General features: G+C 42.6%; 1 protein-coding gene across 1 annotated transcript; it reads left to right on the plus strand.

Moving 5' to 3' along the window:
* On the plus strand, positions 1-24,236 carry SFT2D1 (SFT2 domain containing 1). The gene is made up of 8 exons (XM_020808594.3): positions 1-215; positions 3,964-4,050; positions 4,968-5,053; positions 13,328-13,409; positions 15,038-15,073; positions 15,601-15,659; positions 21,321-21,350; positions 23,604-24,236. Exons 1-8 carry the CDS (start codon positions 153-155, stop codon positions 23,641-23,643), a joined length of 483 nt encoding a protein of 160 aa, XP_020664253.1. The 5' UTR covers positions 1-152; the 3' UTR covers positions 23,644-24,236.

The following is a 24,236-nucleotide window of genomic DNA, read 5'->3' on the forward strand; positions in this document are numbered from 1 at the left end:
ATGGGAATCCAGCTTCCGGCTTGGCTTTGCCTAAGAGGCGACCGAAGAGGTTCCGCCAAGGAAAGGAGCGCGGTTGGGGGAGCAAAAAAAAGAGAGGCGTGTTCCGGGCAGAGCTTCTCCTCGGGCGCGGTGAGGGGCGTCTCGTCGTGACCATGGAGAAACTTCGGCGGGTGCTGAGCGGGCAGGACGACGAGGAGCAGGGGCTGACGGCTCAGGTGCGGCTCTCTCTTTCTCTCTCTCGGGGAAGGGGCGGCGTCGCCTGCCTGCCTCCCTGCCTCCCTTTCCCTTCGGGGTTTTAGCCCGAGTCCCTTCGAGGGCCCCAAAGAACCGCCCCGTCCTCTCTCTCGGGGGCCACGGAATAGCGTCCCTTTTTGGCTGCACACAAGCGCCGAGTTACTCGAGCTTGACCTGAATCGTAGAAGTTGGGAGGGCCATTGAGCAGGTTTGAGGAGCTGGAAGGGGAGGATAAACTCTTCTCATATGTTGACTGTAGTGCCAAATAAAAAAGGTTCAGCAGATTACCGTTTTCTTCATGCTACTTTGACACCTCTGAAAAACGCTTACTTATCGTATTCAGTTACTTAAAATGTTTTTACTCCACCTTTCTCCTTAAAAAAGATCCAAGGAAGCCTGTGTCATTAAGAGACAATATTTAAAGCTAAAAAGGCAGTTATACAAAAGGACCAAACAAATACCACTCTGAGAAATGGTAAACAGGCAGCCAATGCAGGGCAGCCAGAGTGGGGGAGATATGTTGACCTTTTCTCACCCCAGTGAGAAGTGTGTTTCTGCATTGATTTCAAAGTCTTAATGATGACATATAAAGCCCTAAATGGTTTAGTAAAGGTAAAGGTTCCCCTTGACAATTTTTGTCCAGTCGTGTTCGACTCTAGGGGGCGGTGCTCATCCCCGTTTCCAAGCCATGGAGCCAGCGTTTTGTCCGAAGACAATCTTCCGTGGTCACATGGCCAGTGCGACTTAGACACGGAACGCTGTTACCTTCCCACCGAGGTGGTCCCTATTGATCTACTTGCATTTGCATACTTTTGAACCACTAGGTTGGCGGAGCTGGGACAAGCGATGGGTGCTCACTCCATCGCATGGATTCGATCTTACGACTGCTTGGTCTTCTGACCCTGCAGCACAGGCTTCTGCGGTTTAGCCCACAGCACCACCACGTCCCTTCCTAAATGGTTTAGGACCTCAATATCTAGTGGAATGCCTCCTCCCACTTAGATCTACCTGAATCACTCACTTTAGCCAGGATGGGTGGCTGAGGGGCCTAATGCTGAGGGAGGCCTGGAGAGAAAGAACAAGAAATCGGGCCTTCTCAGCAGTGGCCCCACACCTCTGGAACAGTCTACCCTCAGAAATTTGTCTGGTCCCCTCGCTGGGTGTTTTTAAGAGCAAACTCAAGACCTGGTTCTTTAGGCAGGCCTTCCCTCCTGTCATTACCTAATTTATTTCTTGCTGTCTTGAATTGCATTAATGCTGTTGTTTTATTTTATACTGTTATTATTTGGATTGCTGTTAGCTGCCCAGAGTATACTTCAGTTTAGATAGGCGGGGTGCTGCATTTTGGCCAGCTAAAGTTTCCTGACACTTTTCATAGGCAGCCCCACGTAGAGCACATTAGAGTTCTCTAGCTGGGATATAACAAGGCATGTATTACCATGGCCAGATCAGACCTCTCTAGGAATGGGTGCACTTAGTACACTAGTTTTAATTGTGCAGACGTACTCCTGGCCGCTGCTGGAACCTGGGCATCCAGGCTCAGAGACAAATCCAGGAGCATCCTAAAGCTGTGCACCTGTGTTTTTAGAGGGCATGTAACCCCGTCCACCACAGGCTGCATCCCTATTCCCTGATCTGCCTTTTGACTGACCAGGAGCACCTCTGACTTGTCTGGATTAAGTTTCAGTTTATTCACTCTCATCCATTCCATTACTCATGCCAGATACTGATCTAGAGCCTAAACAGCTTTCTTGGGTTTGGATAGCAAGGAGAGAGAGAGTTGGGTGTCCTCCGCATACTGGTGACACCAAACCCCAAACCTTCAGACTACCTCCCCTAATGGTTTTGTGTATATGTTAAATAAGATGGGAAACAAAACAGAACCCCAAGGGACCCCACAGACCAGCAGCCAATGTGTCAAACAGGAATCCCCCATTACCACCCTCTGAGTTCTCTCTTCCAGGTGGAACCAAGTCCAACATAAAACAGTAAAGCACCATAAAACCACTGCTGCTGGTTTTAGTTTTAAATAGGAACATAATTTGCATTGCATGGTTGCTTTTTATTTGTTTGTTTTTGTGAAACCAGTATATTTAATTTAATGTCATAAGGTTTTTTCCCAAAATATGTGGACTGTATACTTAGAAGTATACATGCTTCTGCCTCATACGTTGTGATGTTTGAATTTTAAATGTTTTTCTTCCTTGCTGCCTATATAAGGATAAAGATTTGGATCAAAAAAGGTAAGTTAGATACTATTGCATTTTGAAAGAATTAGGTATTAATTGTTAAAATAGGAGGCTATCCCTGGCACCCTGTCTTTAGTTGTAATGTTTTGTTTTCAAAGCAATATCTGGCATTTGAGAAAAACTGTCAGAATTGAGGGAAGAGACTAGTGAGAGAAGATAGCATTGTCTCCTTTTGTTATGTCTCTCTCCTATTGCAGTATGGCCACGAAAGAGGCACAACCATGGGAATCACTGTTGCAGCTAATTGATGAGGCGCCAAAGTATATCCCAGTCATGTGACTGGTGACTGCAACTGAAAGGGCACTTCATCAATTAGCTGCACAATAAGTTTCACAAATGTTATGGGAACGCCAATAAAATTCCAGCAATTGCTTATTTTAACTAAATCCAGAGGTATGCATGTTGTCTGCATTCACAGTTTCTTAAAATGGATCAAAATTTAAAGCTTGCTCTTTGATTTAAATAAGTAATCATGAGAAGTTTTCATTCAAGGTCAAGCATAATAAATGTAGTATTTCTGTGTAGTTCTGATATAAAGAATTGGGTAAAGGCTGCAAGACCCTTTGGATCTAGTTCCTGGAAACAAGAAATGCCATTTTGTAGATGATATGGGAATCATGCCTTTCACCCACTTGACTGATCTTGTTCACTCCTGTTTTTATGATCTGTAACTGCTTGAGCTCAGCAACTCATTCAGCTATCAAAACAAACAAGAACATTTCCTCTTCACATGTAGATGAACTGGTGTGTCCAGTACTGTAAAATTTTGAGCCCTTAATTAGATTTGTTTGGACCTTTTTAAAGAGGGAAAGATGCATGGCGTTGAACAGGGTGCAGATCTCACAGCCCTTGGCTGCTCTGTTTGCAGCACCTGAAGCCAACTGGGTTATCTGAGTTATGGGAGAACAACACTGTTCCAGCTTCTCAGGTTGTTGCAAATAATTTGCTGTGTTGACTGGGGGTTGGAGATAATTCCTAGATGTTAGCAGCTAAGCGAGGGAATTAAATCTATCTGTATGCAGTGAGACAGGCGGGAGTGGGATTTGATGTACATATGCATGTATCTGCTTATGTATGGCCTTCACTGCTACTATGCACAAACACTAGATATAGTTTTGGGGATTAAAAGCTTGTGATCCCTGTTGAATGCACAAATATTTTTAGCATTCTTTTTTCCCCTTTGACATGATTTGGGGGGCAAGGATTGAGAGTTCTGCAATGCAAAGGAAGGAACCAATAGCCAGGGGAAGGGAAGCACCAGAAATAAGTATTTCCTTATTTTTATTGGGATGGATATATTCCTAAACATTATGTGTGGTCTTATTTAATTGTAAGCCATTTGAATCACCAGCTCATACAGACATGTATGTATTTTTTTGCACTGTATTTTGAATGTTATGATTCTTGCACTGATAAAGACTTAATGGTGAAGACTCTTGTTTCACAGCTAAAATCTAATTTCTGCTCTCTTTATTTAAAGGTACTTGATGCTTCATCCCTTAGTTTTAGTACCCGAGTGAAATGGTTTGCTATATGTTTCGCATGTGGCATTTTGTGTTCCATTCTAGTAAGTAAATATTTTCTGAAATATAATAAAAAGCAAGATAGCATTTGAATCTATACTTTGTATTTGATTTTTGTTTCTCTTCTGGAGCAAAAGTTCCACATCTGCATGGGGACTTCAAGTTAGCAATTGTCAATCTGCTTGTTCAGGAAAATTAAACAATACCTCCTTCATGGCAGTTTTCCATTTCTGAATGAAGAAGATGAGAATACATAACCGAATACTCTACACATCAGAATCTGTCTACCTCTTGAAAACTTATACCACTGTAAAGAATGTGAGACAGTCCTCTTGTGTATACATCACTCGCCTGGATAAAAGTCCTTTCCACTTGACAGAGATCCTGCAATTGCCTACTAGATTTCATAGTTATAATGTTAATCCCAAAACAATACAGTAATTTGTTTTATGTGATTTTGGTTGCTCAAATAGTTCTATGTGAATGTAATATACTGAGACACATCACCCAAGGCACACTACTGCCATTATTCAGCACTCCCTTCTACATTTGTAATCTCAAAACATGCAAGAGTTCATATATGTGTCTGGAAAGCATGTTCTTTTAGCCCTTAGGAAACCTAGCTTACAAACCTTTATTTATTTCCCCCCAAAAGGATTTATTTTGATGCTTGGAATATGTGGTTTTCTGACATGGCTTAAGCCTGTTCCTTTAAATTCCATTTTGTTTAGAAAACACACATTTTAAATAAGCTTTGTGAACTTACACATAGGCTCTTACTAGTTTCAAATATTAAGCCTGCTACCAATAAGATTTTAGAAATTATTCATCAAAGGCCCATTAGAGGGTAACAGCAGAGTGCTAGAAGTGTGTTGTTGTGCGGTTTTGGTGAAAAAATCTGTGTCTTCTGCTTTGCTTTTGTTACATAGGTTAAGGTTGCAACTTGTTTTCCTTTGTGTAGGGGACAACAATGCTCTGGCTCCCAGGAGGTGGCATGAAGCTCTTTGCAGTGTTCTATACCATAGGAAACATTGCTGCTTTAGCCAGGTATGAAAGGATTTTTCATTGTTATGGTTCTTAAATGAAGCTAATGCCCACATGCCATTTCATTTCAAGAGAAGGGCAAATAATATTCAAACTAAGAATAATATTGTGTGTGTTATTGTTAAAGCATGCATTTAATAAAAATATTGATTCTGTAAAATTGTTTTCTTTTGCCATCTGTCTGCAGGTGGCCTGTAGAACACTTTAAAAAGAGAAAGAATGAACTTCATTTTGTATTAATTATACAGCATTACAGTGTCTCAGGAGACAGTTACATGTCACATAAAGAAGCAAGAGAGGATTGGAAGCACACGCATGCCTCTCCCTCCCTCCCCACAGCTGTCTTCCTCGTCCACTTAGCAATCACATTAGGTTCTGGTTGCAATGGAACCCTGTGTGCCAGGGGGCAGTGTTGCGTGCTCTTACAGGAGCAAAGTTGTGCATGTGAGAGGCAGAGCTGCATCCAGTGCTGCTGAAAGTTAGAGGGTACGTTTGAAGGGGCTATCTATGGGGTACAGTACTTTGATAGACTATATTTAGATCTGTATGTGTAGCACAGTGTGGAGTCCTTCAGATGTATTGAGTACATTTCCCATCACTGACCATGCCTTTATGGGAAATAGTGGGATCTATGGTCACATCTGTTGAGGGTACCCTGTTTGGGAGAAGGTTGACATTCACTTGCTTAAGTTTCAGTAATCTACCACAACAGTACTATTAGCCAAGGACTTCAGTTCTGTAATATTTGTACTGCCACTGCATTTAGTAAACTATTGCTGTTTCCCTTTGTCCCAGTAAAACATGGATCCAAATATATAATTGGATATATATTTTTACTGGAAAGATGAATAAATACTAGCAGTAATTAAACAATTGGAATAATATTGGCAGTCTGAATAGGCTTTTTTATTATTTATCAAATCATTTTACTGTTCCAAAATCAAAGTTTTTCAGTTAACAGTAGTATGTTTTTAGCTTGTTAACATATTTTTCAGCCAAATTGGATTTTGGCAATTTTTTGACTGTCAGTACAATGCTAGCCTAGCAGTTCGAAAGCATGTAAAAATGCGAGTAGATAAATAGGTACCACCATGGTGGGAATGTAACGGTGTTCCGTATCTAGTCGCGCTGGCCACGTGACCATGGAAACGGTTTATGGACAAACGCTGGCTCTACAGCTTGGAAATGGAGATGAGCACCGCCCCCTAGAGTCAGACATGACTGGTCTAAATATCAAGAGGAACGGTTGTTCTGGGTTTTTCGGGCTCTTTGGCCATGTTCTGAAGGTTGTTCTTCCTGATGTTTCACCAGTCTCTGTGGCCGGCATCTTCAGAGGACAGCAACCTGTGCTCTGTTTTTTTCTTGTGTCCCAGTCAGAGGTCGTTTTTGTGTAAGACCATGACATCTAAGAATGAGAGCTGGCCCTCTATTTCTTTTTCCATGGTGAATTGTATATTTGGGTGGATGCTGTTGAGATGGTTGAGAAATTCTTCCAATTTTTCTTCACCGTGACTTCAAATTGCAAAGGTGTCATCCACATATCGGAACCAGACTGTGGGTGCGAGGGGTGCCGAAGCCATGGCAAGTTTTTCAAAATGCTCCATGTAGAAGTTTGCTATAACCGGGCTGAGGGGGCTGCCCATGGCCACTCCATCTGTCTGTTCATAGAATTCATTATCCCACTGGAAATAGCTGGTCGTTAGGCAGTGTTGGAAGAGGGCCTTGATGTCTTCTGGAAATATCTGCTGGATGAGTGTCAGAGTATCCTTTTGTGACAAACCCAGACCTACTGGGATCTGCCACACGTTAACTAAGCTGCCACCAACCATTCCCTATAAGAAGTCACACAGACCAGGGATGGATTTTCAACAAATAAAAGAATAAGGTTTATTTAAATACAACACACAGGAAAATAAAATGATCAGGTGAATAAGATATAGTAACGTGGCTTAGTCTCATTCATACATGCACACAGTTTGGTTCACACAGAACACTTAACTTGAAGCACAGACCCTGAACCTATCAGTTCTGGCTAACCAACAGACACCTGAACCTATCAGGTTGGTACTGACTGACACACAGTAGTACCCTGTCTGACACACAGACTCCCACACCAGCTTCTTCTTCCCAGCTGCTGCTTCTTCTCCTCTCTTCACACGCTCCACATATATATACAGTACAGCCCCTCCTCCTGATGTCCCGCCTTCCACTCCCCATAGGATGGAACTTTCCCTCCAAACCCATGACAGACAGGTAACATCAGTGCTGTATGTAACACCTCCCCTCTTTATAAGTTGTTTTGTAGGGGGAAAGCTACGGTGCTTTTTCCCAAAAAACAACCTGAATCCAAAACATACCAAAAACATTTATACATACAATATCATACTTACTTATACTTACATTCTAAGTTAACCATATCAATTAGGCATTTAAACATTTACCATATACATTACATCAAGTTACCTTTATTCATACAAACCAAATTCAAAAAACCCAGGTACATTTAACTTTTTGGTCACCAATATATATACATAGTCCATGTTTCTTTCGCCGTCTTCAATCTTCAGGTCTTCTTGACAAGGCGTCAGCAACACAGTTCACTGACCCTCTGACCACCTTCACTTCAAAGTCATAGTCTTGTAAGTTTAAAGCCCCCCTCATAAGTTTACTATTGTGGGTTTTCATTGTCTTTAACCATTGCAGTGGTGAATGGTCAGTGCACAGAACAAAATGTCTTCCCCAGATGTAAGGCTTGGCCTTCTGGATCGCGTAGACTATTGCCAGACACTCCTTCTCCACGGTTGCCAAATGTCTCTCACCTTTCTGGAGTTTCCTACTCAGGTAGGACACTGGATGCTGGTCACCATTCTCATCCTCCTGGCAAAGAACTGCTCCTACCCCGCTGTTAGACGCATCGGTGTAGATGATGAACTCCCGGTCGAAGTCTGGAGCACGCAGCACTGGATACTGGACGAGCGCCTCCTTCAACCTCTGGAACGCCTCCTCACAGTCGCTGGTCCACGGGATGCGGTCATCAGCCTTCTTCCTCGTCAGATCGGTCAGCGGAGCCGCAATCTCGCTAAACCTCGGGATGAACTTTCTGTAGTAGCCCACCAACCCAAGAAATGATTTGACTTTTTTCTTGGTGTTGGGTCTGGGCCAATCACGAACAGCTTCTATTTTGGCCTCCAGGGGTTTTATCACTCCTCCCCCTACCATGTGACCCAAGTATTTTATTTCTGGGCTACCCAGCTGCAGTTTGTTCTCTTTACAGGGCCTAGGCCAAAGCACTTCCTCCCCTGGGTCAAAGTGCCTCTCCCTGCCTTCCTGGTCATCCCAAGCTTTCTTTCTGACCTTTTGAGCTTGCAGGGTCTCTGCTGCTAGCTCTAGGTTTCTCTTTAGGTCATTCCTTAAGGTGTCTATATATGTCACAACGTCTTGTGGGTCATCCTGGGTGATCTGCTCCCAATTTTGTTTGATCAAATCAAGGGGCCCTTTCACCCTTCTCCCAAATAAAAGTTCAAACGGACTGAACCCGGTACTGGCTTGTGGCACTGATCGATAAGCAAACAAAAGGGATTGCAGCTTCTGGTCCCAATTGTTTGGATTCTCTGCCAAGTAAGCCCTAATCATGCGCATCAGAGTCCCATTGAACTTCTCAGTTAACCCATTACTTTCAGGGTGATAGGCAGTGGTTTCCTTGTGCTTAATTCCACAGATTTGCCATAACCGTTTCATGAGCTTCGATGTGAACGATGCTCCCAAATCTGTGATTATTTCTGAGGCAAATCCCATCCTGGACATATACCCCACCAAGGCATCTGCCACTGTGTTAGTTTCAATGTTAGTCAAGGGAATGGCTTCAGGGTACCTCGTGGCATGGTCCACAATGGTGAGAATGAACCTGTTCCCCCTCTTTGTGGCCTTGGGCAAAGGTCCCACAATATCCACCCCTATGCATTTGAACGGAGTGTCAATCACAGGCAAAGGGCACAACTTTGCTTTGGTCCTGTCGCGGCTATTCCCCTGCCTTTGACACACATCACATTGTTTACAGAACTCCCTGATCTGCTTCCCTATGTCAGGCCAGTAAAAATTCTGTGTGATTCTCTGCTGTGTTTTGTTCACCCCTAGGTGCGCAGCAAACATGTCAGAGTGCCCCCTTTGTAAGATCATGGGGCGATACTTTTCAGGCACCACTAGCTGACTTCTGATCCCATCTCCCCCTTTTGAGGTATTCCTCAGGGTCTCTCTATACAAAATCCCCTTTTTCTCTAGAAATCTCACTGGGGTTTCAGGTGTTAGCTGGGCGTCAGTCACCTGTTCAAAACACTTTTGGAGAGTGGCGTCTGCCTTTTGCTCTTGTCCAAATCTGCTGTCTGTGGTTAAGGTTTCCACCACAGCTTCTGAACTCCCCCCACCTGCTTCCGTCTCGGGCTCATCATTACCCCCCTGAACTGTCCCCGTGGTGGCTTGTGAACGTGTAATCACTAGCACCCGTTTCACATGTTCAGCCAGGTCATTTCCCACGAGCACGGCTGCTGGCAGAGTCGATGAAATCGCTAGCCGCCAAACTCCCCTCCAGCCTTGAAAGTTCACAGGTACCTCCGCTACTGGCAGTGAGATCGCCTGCCCCTCAATCCCTGCCACCTTCATGCTCTCATTTGGGATTACATACTCCCTAGGAATAATATCTGGATGGCACAGGGTCACCTGGGAACAAGTGTCCCGCAGCCCCCGATACTGATGGTCAAGTATTCCTACGTCCACCCCTGCTGTTTCAAACAACTGAGAATCTGTTCTCACGAGCAAGCATCGCTTGACCTCCACAAGAGGACCATTTTCCTCAGCCTGATCAGCAGATGTACTTGTTCCAGATTGAGTAGCCATGGCAACAGGCTCCCTCAGTGACAATGAGCCTTGCTCTTTCTGGACACAGAACACAGCTTTTGGCTTGGTTCCACTCAAATCCTGAGGCACAATTCCTTTTAGCTGCTTTAATTTCTCACACTCTGAGATTAGATGGCCCTTTCCCTGACAGAAATAACATTTTCTACTATATTTTGAGTCTTTCTCATCCTGTTTTGGTTTTCCCTCCAAAATCTGAGGTCTTGGTTTCATGTCTGAGGGCTTCCCTTCACCATGGGCCCCTCCCCCTTGCTGGTTTTTCCCTGGTCCCTGAGAGTACTTGCTGTAGGTTTCTTTGGGTTTACCTACAGATTTCCCCTCACCCAAGGGCTTTCTTATTTGGGAAATAAAATCTGCGATCTCGGCTGCTTCTGCCACAGATTTCGGTTTCCTTTCCCTCACCTGGAATTTCAGTTCCCCATGGAGGACTGAATAGAACTGTTCCAGCGCTATCAAGTCTTTGAGCTGCTGAAAGGTCTCTGTCCCCTCCTGAGATAGCCATTTCTCTAGCAGCCTCACCAATTGGGCCCCCACTTGGGTAAAAGTCTGCTCTGGTTTCTTGGTGATTGACCTGAATCTTTGCCTCAGCTGTTCCGCATTTATCCCATGTCTTGCAAACACCAGTTTTTTAAACTCTGCGAAATCTTTCATCAGTTCCTGTGGCATCTCTGAATAAACTTCAGCAAGGCTACCACTGATTAAAGATCGCATGATGGTCATCTTCTCAGTTTCCCTTACTGAGAAGTCCACAAACGCTCTTTCCACTAGGGAAAAGAACACCTCAGGACAATCTCCCTTGTGGTACACAGGGAATTTCTTCAGGTCAGCTTTAGACAATTGGCCTCCCTCAGAATCCCTATTGTTATTATTGTTCTGGTTCATCATTTCCAATTTTCTTAATTCAAACGCCATCCTTTCTTTTTCCAGAGCAATTTTCTCTCTCTCTAACCTTTCCTCCTTTTCCATTCTCTCTCTCTCTAATTCGAAATGTCTCTGTTTCTCTCTTTCCCTTTCCTCCATTTTTTCTCTCTCTAACCTTTCCTCCACTTCAAATTGCCTCATCCTCAGTTCATGCTGTTGGGCTATGAGCAATTTTCTGAGTTCTGGGTTCTGTTCTCCCGTGCTGTCACCCTGCACTGAGCCAAATTCATCCTCAGAACCTTGGTCAATCTGGGGGTCTTTCACTTCACCCATTTCTGCCATTTGGCTTCGAGTCAAGGGCATAATCCCCCCCCCCCCAGAACAGGCTGCTTTAAAAAGTCAAGCCTCAAAATAAAACGACCACTTTTTTTTTTCTTTTGCCTCAGAACCAGCTTTCTCTATAGATTGCTGCTGTCCTTCAGCACTAACTTGCAACAGTTGCGAGTTAGAGTCTACCCCCCTCTGCTGGGCCTCTCAGCAGGCAGGCTAAATCACTTCTACTTTACAATTTTGCCTCAGCTTTTTCCCGCCAAAACAGGCTGCCTCAGAGCTCCCTAATCTAGCCCCCAATCTGAGGTTACACGTTCTTCTACTAGTGCACCCCCCCGTGAGGCACACCTAGAAGATTACCTACGCGCTCTCAGATTGTCCCTGACTAGACCCCCCTTGCTCTGGGCACACTTGCCAAGGCTTTGCTGGACCGCTGGACAACTGGACCAGTCGTATCCCACACGCTGGACACCAATCAATGTGACAAACCCAGACCTACTGGGATCTGCCACACGTTAACTAAGCTGCCACCAACCATTCCCTATAAGAAGTCACACAGACCAGGGATGGATTTTCAACAAATAAAAGAATAAGGTTTATTTAAATACAACACACAGGGAAAATAAAATGATCAGGTGAATAAGATATAGTAACGTGGCTTAGTCTCATTCATACATGCACACAGTTTGGTTCACACAGAACACTTAACTTGAAGCACAGACCCTGAACCTATCAGTTCTGGCTAACCAACAGACACCTGAACCTATCAGGTTGGTACTGACTGACACACAGTAGTACCCTGTCTGACACACAGACTCCCACACCAGCTTCTTCTTCCCAGCTGCTGCTTCTTCTCCTCTCTTCACACGCTCCACATATATATACAGTACAGCCCCTCCTCCTGATGTCCCGCCTTCCACTCCCCATAGGATGGAACTTTCCCTCCAAACCCATGACAGACAGGTAACATCAGTGCTGTATGTAACACCTTTATTGGTACCTTAGTGAACAGGGATACTACATCAAAGCTGATCAGTCTGTCCCCAGAGTTGAGTTTTAGGGTGCTGATCTTGCTTATGAAATGTCCTGAGTCTTTGATGTAGGATGAGGTTTGACCAATGAGGGTCGCTAGGTGTTTGGCTAATTCATATGTTGGGGAGCTGATGGCACTTACAATGGGTCTGAGTGGGATTGAGTCCTTGTGGATTTTGGGGAGTCCATGTAGTCTTGGTGGGAGAGCTTCTGTCTTGCAGATGCATTGATGGACGTTGGGGTGCAGGGAGGAACTCCTGGTCAGCATGTTTGTTTGTTTTGTAATTTTGTTGGTTGGGTCCCATTTCAGTTTTCTGTAGGTGGTGGGGTCTAGATGTTCTCTGATTTTGTCCTTGTATTTTTCTGTTTCCATGATTACCGTGGCGTTGCCTTTGTCTGCTGGCAGGATGATGATGTCTGGGTCTGAGTTCAGGGACTTGATGGCATTTCTCCCCTTTCTTGTTATGTTGCTTTTGGGGGTGGTTTGCTTTCCGTAGGATCCTAGCCACTTCCCCTCTTATTTCCTCTGCTTTTTCTTCTGGAAGATGATATAGTGCTGATTCCACGTTGGCACAGGTTGCTGTCCTCTGAAGATGCCGGCCACAGAGACTGGCGAAATGTCAGGAAGAACAACCTTCAGAACACGGCCAAGAAGCCCGAAAACCCCAGAACAACCATTAGATCCCAGCCATGAAAGCCTTCGCGAATATATCAAGGGGAACCTTTACCTTTACAATGTTATACAACGTATAGCCATATAATATTTCATTTATTTAAATTGATGGTAATTCTAGTAAGTAGAAATTCCGTTGCACAGAAAGACTGCTTCACATTATTCTGTATCTAACTAGAATTCAAGATTACAGAACAGTCTGCCACCAGCATGAGTTTCCACCCTGATTATGCTTTCACCAAGATGTCATCCATCCTCTTTTTTGAGATTACTTTGTCATACCTCAGCCCAAAAAAAGAGCTTCTCCTTTGCCCTTCATGACTCTCTTTAGTGCCTTTTGATTGCTTTGAACTTGATTTCCTCTGCTTGTCCATCCCCCACCCAGATAACTCTTCAAACAATCTACAATTTAGTAGCGACAAATTACGTGGGTTTAGTTAATAATGATTGTTACTTATTTGTTTCCAAATCAGCACTTGCTTTTTGATGGGTCCTTTGAAGCAGCTGAAAAAAATGTTTGAGCCAACAAGATTGCTTATTACAATTGTTATGTTGGTAAGTAATATCTGTTTCTCTGTTTGAAGGCGCAAAATGTAACACTGAACATCCAGGAATGTATGATGGCAAGATTATTAATATGAATGTGAAGGAATTGATACTAGATTATCAATAATTAAATGATAAGTTCTTTAAAATATAAGAGTAAAGAGATTTCCCCTACTCTATAGAACAGATTGCTTTGCAGCAGGAATCAGAATGTGATACACAGGTTATTAGAGATGGTGATTATAACTGTCAGACTTTTTATTCTAAATCACCCAGGCTTGATCACTTGTGTAGTCAGATGGCTTAATATAGTGGTACCTCAACTTACGAACTTAATCGTTATTGGAACAGTGTTCGCAATTCAAAAAGTTTGTAGGTTGAGGCACCATTTCCCATAGGAATGCTTTGAAAACTGATTAATGTGTTCTGGGGGAATAAAAAAATACCAAAAAAATCAAAAATAAAACACTGCAAGTCCCACGCTGGGACTGCCAAAAAAAAAAATCATCAAAAAACAAAACAACACAGAAACATACCCCCCCAGCCCAAACCTATCCTCCAAAACCCACCCTGAACAGGCAGTTTTTAAAAAGCAGAAAGCAGCACTTACCCATCTGAAGCCTCCTGGCCGTGACCGCCGCCACCGTGAGGCTTGAGCTTGGCTGGGGTGCTTCAGCCGCTCGTCCCCAGCCACGGCAGAGGCAACAGTCACCCAGCGCCGGGAGACTTAAGCTGGCCGGGTTTCAGTCGTTTGCCTCCTGGCTCGCCTCACGCTTGCTCCGTGCCGCCCTCCATGGGCCAATGGCAGCAAATTCAAACGGCAGAGCGTGGCAAGGAGCGAGCGGGAGGCGAGCCGGGAGGGAAGTGGCCGAAAAAAAAACAGCCAGCTCAAGCCTCCCAGCACTGGCTGACCACTGCCTCCGATCATGGTGGCGGGGGAACCCTGGGAGGTCTCCCAGGGCTTCCACACAACCATCGGAGACTTCCTGGGGTTCCCCCGCCACCATGATCAGCGCCTACCCCCCAGGAAAGCCTGAAGGCGCTGATCGTGGTGGCGGGGGCCCCCCAGGAGGTCTCTGATGGAGGAGGGGAAGCCCTGGGAGACCTCCTGGGGGTCCGATCACGGCGGCGGAAAAGGGCGGGAAATTTAAAATTGCTTCCCTGTCGGAGACCTCCTGGGGTCACTTTTCCTAACTGCTGGGGCAAAAGAGCAACCTTTTCGCCACCAACGGTTTGAATGGAATGAAAAAAAGGCAGGGGAATTTCCCATCCTTTTCTCCTTCCTTTTTTCCGTTCACAAGTCGAGGCTCTGTTCGAAAGTCGAAGCAACATTTTGCGAACAGAGCCGTTCGTAACTCAAAATGTTTGCAAGTGGAGACGTTCGGAAGTCGAGGTTCCAGTGTACTTAAACTGTATCTTTGACCTTGAGATGAATTGACCTCTTCATCAGATCTACTTGGAGGTATGGATGGAAGGCCAGGAATTCCTAGTTTCTAGAAAGCTGTTAAATTAAAATTAAAAATTTGAGATTGACGGCAATTTATTACCTTCTAGTAAATTTGGCACAGTGATTCTTCACTACAAGAATATTCTATTAAAAATGTAAATACTAATTTGACTTCAACATTTTCCCCCAGTTCTCTTTTATACTTACCTTGTGTGCCGTGTTCTGGGTAAGTAATATTAATATTTTGTGCTTCCTAAATTTGAACTAACTTGATATTCAAAGCTGTGTCTATTAAATCTGCGTTGTTAAACTAAACTGTGTGTGGTCTTCTCTCAAATCTGCTTTTTAGTTATGCAGTGGCAGACTATAAATTATTTATTATTTTTCTTTCTTTTCTCTTTAAAAGTATCCTTGATAACAAATGGTCTTCAAGAGGTTTCTAGAGAAAATCTATGCCTTTTTTTCACACTACAATCCTGTGTAAATTCAGTTGTGGATAAGACTGACTGGCTTTTGTGAAAATAAGTTCTAAATAAATATGTGTTACTTAAGCTTATCTGATTATGTGAAATGAACTACATGCAAGAATGTAAACAATGTGCTGCTGATGCCCTCTACTGGAAATGAACAGCAGCATGTCTCCACTTCAGATACTGCAAATATGAATGTGCTACTGGAATTTTCAAGATTGATTTTATACATGTTAATAAAAAGGAACATTATGTTCAATATATATTCCTTTTCCTCCTTTAGTGGGAAAAGAAAGGGCTAGCTCTGCTCTTCTGCATTATGCAGTTCCTGGCAATGACATGGTAAGTCTTTTTACAAACCTTTGTCAATTCTAACCATCATGTAAGACTGTCTGTGAAACCAAGGAGATTGATTATATTGCAAGATATCCAAGTGGTCACCTTGAATGTTCTGTTGTCCTTCCAGATATATCTCATCCAGTTTAGAATGTATTTCAAGTATTGAAAATCAGAGTTTATTTCATCACCCATTTCCTCTTTGTATTTTTAAATTTTTTTCAGGTCTGACTAGAAGTAAATACTGTATTTTTCCATATATAACGCCCCCCATTTATAAGATCCCCCATTTTTCTCTAACCCCAAAATTAAGAAAACGTAGCTTTGAGGATTCAGCCTCTGGGCTCAGAATGGTCAGACATTTTGAGTCCCTGTTAAATCTGAGCCTACAGGCTCCACCTCCAAGGAGGTGTGTTCCAATTGGTTTGTTCAGCATTAGCTGATGTCAGTTCCATAAGGCTCGTGATTGAAGGAAGCTACGTTTCCTGACTGTAAGAAGCTAAGCCTCATGAATGAAGGGTGTTTACAGAGGCAAGGTATGTGCCATTTTGTTCTCCCAGCTATCACAGCTGACTTTCGTGTAAAAGTCACCCCTCAGTTTTTAATGTAATGATTTTAGGAAAAAGTAGTGTCTTATACATGGAAAAATATGGTAATACATCTATATTCATGCCTACCACTTTCAAGGGACATGATGGTGGTGCAGGTTAACCCGCAGAAGCCTCTGTGCTGCAAGGTCAGAAGGCCAGCAGTCATAAGATCGAATCCACTGGACGGAGTGAGCTCCCATTGCTTGTCCCAGCTCCTGTCAACTTAGCAGTTCGAAAGCATGTAAAAATGCAAGTAGATAAATAGGTACCACCATGGTGGGAAGGTAACGGCATTCTGTGTCTAGTCTCGCTGGCCACGTGACCATGAAAACTGTCTATGGACAAATGCTGGCTCTACAGCTTGGAGACGGAGATAAGCACTGCTCCCTAGAGTCAAACATGACTGGACTAAATGTCAATCAATTCGGTAACCTTTATTGGCATAGGAATGGACTAAATGTCAAGGGGAACCTTTACTTTTACCTTACCTACCACTTTCTCTTTAGTCTGCAGCCATGAGGGACTGTTGAGCACATTCTAGGGTGTGTTTCATATGCAGTAGTGGGAATGGTCAACAGATGGCTGTTTTCCCCCCTTGAGGACCAACTACAAGCTGTGCATGCTTGAAATATATGGATTCTCTGCATTTTTTCAAAACCAGTAGTTGACGTACAAAAAACAGCTTTCAAAATCCTCACATGTGCAGCTTAAAGCAAGATAGTTTCCAATAGTTTACAGTGGTTTTCAATAGAGATGGAGGTATTCATATACGAATATTGCTGCACAGCTGGACTTACTGTCCACTCACATGTCCAGCAGCAGCAGCCTCTGTCAGCCTTCCAATAGCTCCTGGAGCACCCCTCTCTCTCTGCTCATCTAGCCACTTGGCAGCTGTGCAGGGAGACTCGTCCTCCGTACCCCTGCCTGGAGTTGCAGAAAGATGCAGTTTTTGTTTTTGCTTTAAAAATCAAATGCTTTATTATTGCATAAATGTACTGTATACTACATAAGATAGAACCAAGTGATTGCTGCAGTTTATAAGATTTGTTGTAAATGTAAAATGATGTGTACTGGGGCACATAAGCTCTTACATTTGACAAACACTGATGGTAATATGACTAACCAAGAAAGTTATTGACATTGTGGTTTGTAGCAGCTTTTTAAGAAAGCAAACTAGGGAGAGGATTAAGGAAAAAATCCTTGTCATATCTATGTATACACATTTTCCAGGCAGACAAGGACTATTATATTTTCAAGGTTTTCTGAGTAAAGAAGATTTTCTATCTTACAGGTTAAGATAGTAGTAGATTATAAAACTAGACACAAAATGGGTAAAACCTTTTAATATTATAACTCTGGCAGTAGATACATAATAAAGCACTGCTTCACATAATACATAATTCATGAGATTTACTGCAGTGATACGCAGTCATAGCAACCAGTAGTTTAGAATCCTGTAAAAAACACTGGAACAAATCCATAGGCACTGGTTCTGCCAAAAGAGAGCCAGTGTGGTATAGTGGATTGAATATCAGACTAAGACTGTCTACAATACCAAACTGTGCTTAAATCTTCACTTAGCCATGAAGGTTTTCTTGGGGTGCCATTGGCAAACCACTCCTTGAATATCTTACATACCTTGAAAATCTTATTCAATGTAGGCATCCTTCAGTCTTGAGAGACAGTGGTAACATGCTGTGAATAGAGGTCTTCAAACAGCTTCTAGTGTGGCTGAGAAGGCTCATTCAAGAGTGACAATCCCTTCCACACTGAAGACAAATACAATCTGTCCCCTGTCCAGCTCCCAGATCTTGCTGGTTCGGGACTGCCTGTTTGCCTCAGCCTGCTGAACAAGTCTCTTCAAATTGGGAGAGGCCATGTTGCACCACCTGCCTCCAGGCAGAACACTCAGATGTCAGTTTCCCATCTGATGAGGTCCATTCCTAAGGCCTTCAGATCCCACTTGCAGATATCCTTGTATCACAGCTATGGTCTCCCTCTGGGGTGCTCTCCCTGCACTAATTCTCCATACAGGAGATCTTTCGGAATCCAACCATCAGACATTCTCACAACATGCCCAAGCCAATGTAGACGTCGTCGTTTCAGTAATGTATACATGCTAAAAATTCCAACTTGTTCTAGGACTACTCTACTTGGAACTTTGTCCTGCCAGGTGATACCAAAAATGCATTCCCCAGTGCCTCCAGAAGTCTCAGGAGGCATTCTTTAGTCTCCAGAGACTATGGTAACGTGCTCTGAATAGAGGTCTTGGAACAATGTATAGTGTGGCTGAGAAGGCCAATTCGAGAGTGACAATCTCTTCCACACTGAAGAGAAATACAATCTGTCCCCTGTCCAGCTCCCTGATTTTGCTGGTTTCAGGACTGGCTACTCTATTTGGAACTTTGTTCTGCCAGGTGATACCAAAAATGTGTTGGAGACAGTGCATATGGAACGTGTTCAGCTTCCTCTCCTGCCGTGCACAAAGGGTCCAGGACTCACTGGAGTATAGGAGGACACAGGCTCTATAGACCTGGATCTTGGTATATGCCATCAGCTTCTTCTTAAGCCATACTCTCTTTGTGAGTCTAGAGAACATGGTAGCTGCTTTGGCAATGTGTTTATCCAGCTCGACATCTGGAGAGAGGGTGTCGGAGATCGTTGAGCCAAGGTACACAAAATCATGAACAGCTTCCAATTCTTGTGTAGAGATGATAATGGAGGGAGGTGAGTCCACGCCCTGGCCCATGACTTCTGTTTTCTTCAGGCTGATAGTTCAAAATCTTGGCAAGGCTTACTAAAACGATTCATTAGTTGTTGGTGCTCTTCAGTAGAATGGGCAACAACAGGTGCATCATTGGGAAAGAAGAAGTCCTGCATGCATTTCAGCTGGACTTTGGTTTTCACTCTCAATCTAGAGGGATTAAAGAGCTTTCCATCTGATTTAGTCCATAGATAGACACCACCTGTTGCAGTTCCAAAAGCGTGCTTTACATGGTCATCGCGAGGACACAGCCGTGTTTTACTCTGCTTTGGGTGTCAAAGGAATCCAATGTTGAGCCATTTCTTCATGAAAGGACCCGATGATGTTATGGAGTCGAGGTCAACATCCAGTCTTGGAAAGTATTTTTAAAAGGTTGTCCCTGCTAACCAAGTCAAAGGCCTTTGTGAGATCTATGAAGGCCACAAAGAGTGGCTGTTGTTGTTCCCTACATTTCTCCTGCAACTGTCTGGGGGAAAATAACATATCACTGGTGGATCTATTAGCTTGAAATCCACACTGATTCTGGACTCTGTCTGCAAGCACCTGGAGTCTCTTCAAGCACAACACGGGCAAGCAGCTTCTCTACAATGCTGAGAAGAGAGATGCTACGGTAGTTATTGCAGTCGCCCCTGTCTCCTTTGTTCTTACACAATGTGGTGATTTTTGCATCATTCCTGTCCTGTGGTACTCCCCCTTCCCACCAGCAAAGACAAAATATTTCATACAGCTCAGTGGTGATGGTCTCTTTACAGCACTTCAACAAGGATGTTATCCTTTCCAGGTGCCTTGCTGGAGGCGAGGGAATCCAAGGCTGCTTTTATTTCTGCTAAAGTTGGTTGCTGTCCAACTCTTCCAAGGCAGGCAGGCATTCAATGTTATTTAATGCCTCTTTGGTTACTACATTCTCTCTAGAATATAGTGTAGTGCTGCACCCAGCATTCCATCTGCTGTGCTCAGTCCTGGGTGATCACACCTGTAGCAGTCTTCAAAGGAGCAGATTTCTTCTGTATCAGACTTAAAGCCTGCTTGATATCATCATACATTCCTTTCATGTTACCTATGTCTGCTGCTATCTGTATCTGGGAGCAGAGCTGAAGCCAATAATCGTTGGAACATCTCCTGGCAGCCTGTTGGACTTTGCTACATGCAACTCAAAGAATCTGCAAGTTGTACTCACTAGGACAGGCTTTGTATGCTGCTAGAGCTCTCCTCTTTTCCTTGATGGCTGGCATCAACTCCTCCGAATGGGCTTTGAACCAGTCTGCCGTCTTTTTGGTCTCCATGCCCGGTGTGGACAAGGCAGTGTTATAAACGGCATTCTTGAAATGTTCGCATCATTCAGGTGCATTTGCATCAGTTGGGCATAGAAGAGTTTCCTTAAGCACTTGGGCAAATTACTCCACTTATGTCCACGAAAGTTCACATTAAAATATAATAGTCTTTAAGACTCCACATATTTTTGTCATGTCTTGTTCTGTTTCTTTGGATTTTGCCTCATGGACAGCACATGACAGCGACAGGTCAGGCAATGTTGCTAGTTACAGTGGGTATGTGGAAATTCCATCTCTGAAGCCACTGAGGGCAGACATTGGAAGGAACAATTTCTGTCTCATTTGTGGGTTCTCTGAGACATCTCCCTTGCTGGGGTAGGGAGCAGTGATCTGTTTAAATAGGGCTCTTTCTGTGTTCCTGTTGTTCATGAGTAATTGATTTTTCCTTCAGATTAATTAATTATTTATGTATTTTTCTCTCTGTGAAGCATATACATCAATAAAATGTATGTGTTGACTGCTTTGGTTTTGTGGCACTTGCATTTTTTAAATTTTTTTAATACTACTACACACACAAAAAACTACATAAAATACAAAACAAAACAATAAAATACAATTACCCATGTGCACCCATCACCTTCAGGACTAGCATTACACTTCATTCCATCCATTTTCACTCCAAAATTTCATTGTTTCTTCCCTCAGTGTGAACCCCCTCCCTCTCCGAAATACATGTTCCAGAAATACATTCCATATTTTCTTAAAATCATTATTTTTCATTTGGCCTCATTGTGGCACTTGCATTAGGCCAGATTTCTTTGGAGAGGTTGAAGTGTATACTTGCAATGAAATCTGAAATGAAGAGAAATTAAGGAATTCTTGGCAGTACACACAGTTTTTTAAAAAAATAAACCTCTTATTCTGAGATTTATAATCAGAACAGTTAATCTTGCAAGTTTATTACACTCGACAAACTTTCTTGAGGGCTGACTAAAACAGAATGAATAATCTAGAATGTAAAAATTTCCTCCTTTTCTTTCAGGTACAGTCTGTCATATATCCCTTATGCAAGGTGAGTCGCTTTGTTATCCTCTTTGCAAAAACAGGAACTTGTAGTCCTCTTGTACAGTTTCAAAATGTTTTTTTTAGGGTGGGAGGTTGTAGTGAATGATTTTTTTTTTTTTGTAAAACTGCCTAGTGTAACTTAAAAACATTAATTACCATTGCTACTAAGGAACTGCTACCTCTTAAATTAAAGTTAAACTTGTGCCAGACAAATACAAAATATATCACACAAAAACAAAAAGGGAGATAAAAATGTTAAAGACAAACTTTAATTTTCATGTGAGTTTTTGTGGATCAAGTCCACATCTTCAGACATTAAAGTGACACTGTATGTCTGTCATGTTCATACATGATGACCACGAGTCCTTATTGTACATAGGATTTCATATGTACAAAAAGGTGCTTTTGGAAGTGCATGTAAAGAAATCTGTTGTCCTGGGTTTCTGTGATTTTTGCTCACTTGGAAGTAAGCCCTTGTCACAATCCCATGTGGCCCATTTGTTTCACCAAACAAAGAGCTCACACTATGTGCCCATCAGCTGCCACCAGTTGATTTCATCAACAATGCCTATTGCAGTGCTGCCTCACAAGACGAATTTAATTTGTTCCGTGGTTAATGCTGGCTTGCGAAAAATTCGTCTTGCGAAACGGGTTTTCCCATAAGAATGCATTGAAATCTAATTAATGCATTCCTATGGGCAAAAAAGTCAGAACAAAGTCAAATTTTGTTTACAAAGGGTTTATTAAATACAGTGGTGCCTCGCATTGCAACGTTAGTTCGTTCCAGCGAAATCGCTGTTGAACGAAAACGTCATAATGTGAAATTAAAAAGCCCATAGAAACACATTAAAACGTGATTAATGCATTCCTAGGGGCTTCAAACTCACCATTCAGTGAAGATCCTCCATAGTGCAGCCATTTTCGCTGCCTGTTAAGCGAGGAATCCGTCCCAGAAAACAGTAGGTGGCCATGTTTCTTTCCCGGCGGCCATTTTGAAACCGCCAATCAACTGTGCGAAAATGGTCGCTTTGCAATGATCGGTCATTGCAAAGTGAAAATACCCCATAGGGAACATCGTAAAGTGATCGCAAAAGCAATCGTAAAAAGGCGCAAAGCAATTTTGTCGCTAAACAGAGTGCTTGCTAAGCGAGGCACCACTGTACTCTTTAATGACATACATATTGTGCAGATGATTTCAAAAATTTCGATAAAAAAACTTTAACTTTTTAAACATCATAGAAAAACAGTTAAACACCAGCAAACATGAGGCAGGAACAGAAAACAGAAAACATTCGTCTTGCGAAGCACGGCCATAGGAACAATTGTCTTGCGAGTTATCAACCCCATTGCCAAAACGATTCGTCTTGCGAGTTTTTTTTGTCCTGCATGGCATTTATCTTGTGAGGCACCACTGTATTAATAATCGAGGTCCAGGCCATATGTCATTTTAAAAGAACCAAATAGAAATTGTTTATTGATACAGGTGTTGACAGAACACCTGTATCAATAACTCTTAAACCAACTTTCTCCTTTATCTCAAGCACTACTCTCCTGTCCGAACTCCTAAACTCTCTCAATCTCGCTGTCTCAAAACCTTATTTAAACACCTCCTCCTGCTGCTCAGTCTCTTATATCTCGTGACCCCACCCCTCCAGCACTCCTATTGGTCTACACAAATAGCATATAAATATCCATGACCTGGGCAGACACCACAGAACTATTAAATCTGATGGGAGTAATTCCCCAAAGAATGTAATAAAATTTGTCACCTTAAACTGGTTTTAAAATCACTGGTACAATTACTTATCTGGGCTGTCATTTGATAAAAAAAATCAGATACATTTCTCTAACCAGTGATACAGTATTTCAGGTAACATAATTATACTTGATAACTAGACTTTGCGATCAGTTTCTGTGGGGCAATGTAAAAGTTGACTTTCCTATAATGAACAAGGATCTGTCATTTGGACTTTTCAGACTCTTAACTCCCAGAATTCTTCAGGAATTTCCCCAGGCAGAATTACGGGAGTTCCAAATCCATTCCTATACTTCATTCACCTGGAGAAGGGCCTAGTTATGAGCCTAGCTTCCCGTTTTAAAAAAAAGAAGCTCTCCCAGTGCTGCGTGGGAGATAGGGCTTCCTTGGGAGTCTTACAACTTCCTAGGCTCAGTGAAACTATACCTCCCGGATAATCTTATAGTTTGCTCTCACAAACCATATCCATACTTTGTGATGACACTGTTTTTATTTTCTTTACAGGGATGCTGTAATGAAATGCTTCACATCATGCCTAGGTTGAAGTAAACAAGAGGAACTTTATACAATAATACTAGAATTCTCAGCGTTTACTCATTTGTTCCAGATTCTGAAACTGTGACATCCTTCTTCCATATGGGGATTAAACTGTGCTAGCAGAACTAACTTTAAACAGACATGCACAGACTGGTATATCAGAAAAACTTGATATAAATTGATACTTGTTCTTACTTTACCTCACATAATTATCTCAAAACTGCCAATCAGATTCTGCTAACATAGTTGAATCTCATAGTCTGTTGATTTCAAGTAAAAAGCATGTAAATACATTTCTCTCAGTTTTGCCATTTATCTCTCCTGTTTGCGCACTGTTTGCTGTATTCTTTCCAAAGAACTTTAAAATTGTAAAGTGAAGTGTATTACTACATTTATAGCTAATGGGGTTTCTTTAATGGTAAAAGCTGTATAATATGCAAATACTGTAAATGTATAAGAAGGCTGTTTTTAAACACATCAACTCTCTTCGTAATACCAACTTTTTATACTGTGATGCTTAAAAGTACACTTGTCTGAAAGTGCTTATGAGTAATATATTAAATCAATAATTGTGGAATAAATATAATTATTTAAAAGTTC

Source organism: Pogona vitticeps, chromosome 1 (genome assembly GCF_051106095.1).
Source record: "Pogona vitticeps strain Pit_001003342236 chromosome 1, PviZW2.1, whole genome shotgun sequence".
Classification (NCBI taxonomy): domain Eukaryota; kingdom Metazoa; phylum Chordata; class Lepidosauria; order Squamata; family Agamidae; genus Pogona; species Pogona vitticeps.

Excerpts from the sequence above, each read along its gene's own strand:
- SFT2D1 (XM_020808594.3), top strand. The coding sequence starts at position 153 with ATGGAGAAACTTCGGCGGGTGCTGAGCGGGCAGGACGACGAGGAGCAG. Across the intron at positions 216-3,963 it reads AGCAGGGGCTGACGGCTCAG|GTACTTGATGCTTCATCCCT; the intron begins GTGCGGCTCTCT and ends CTTTATTTAAAG. Across the intron at positions 5,054-13,327 it reads AACATTGCTGCTTTAGCCAG|CACTTGCTTTTTGATGGGTC; the intron begins GTATGAAAGGAT and ends TTTCCAAATCAG.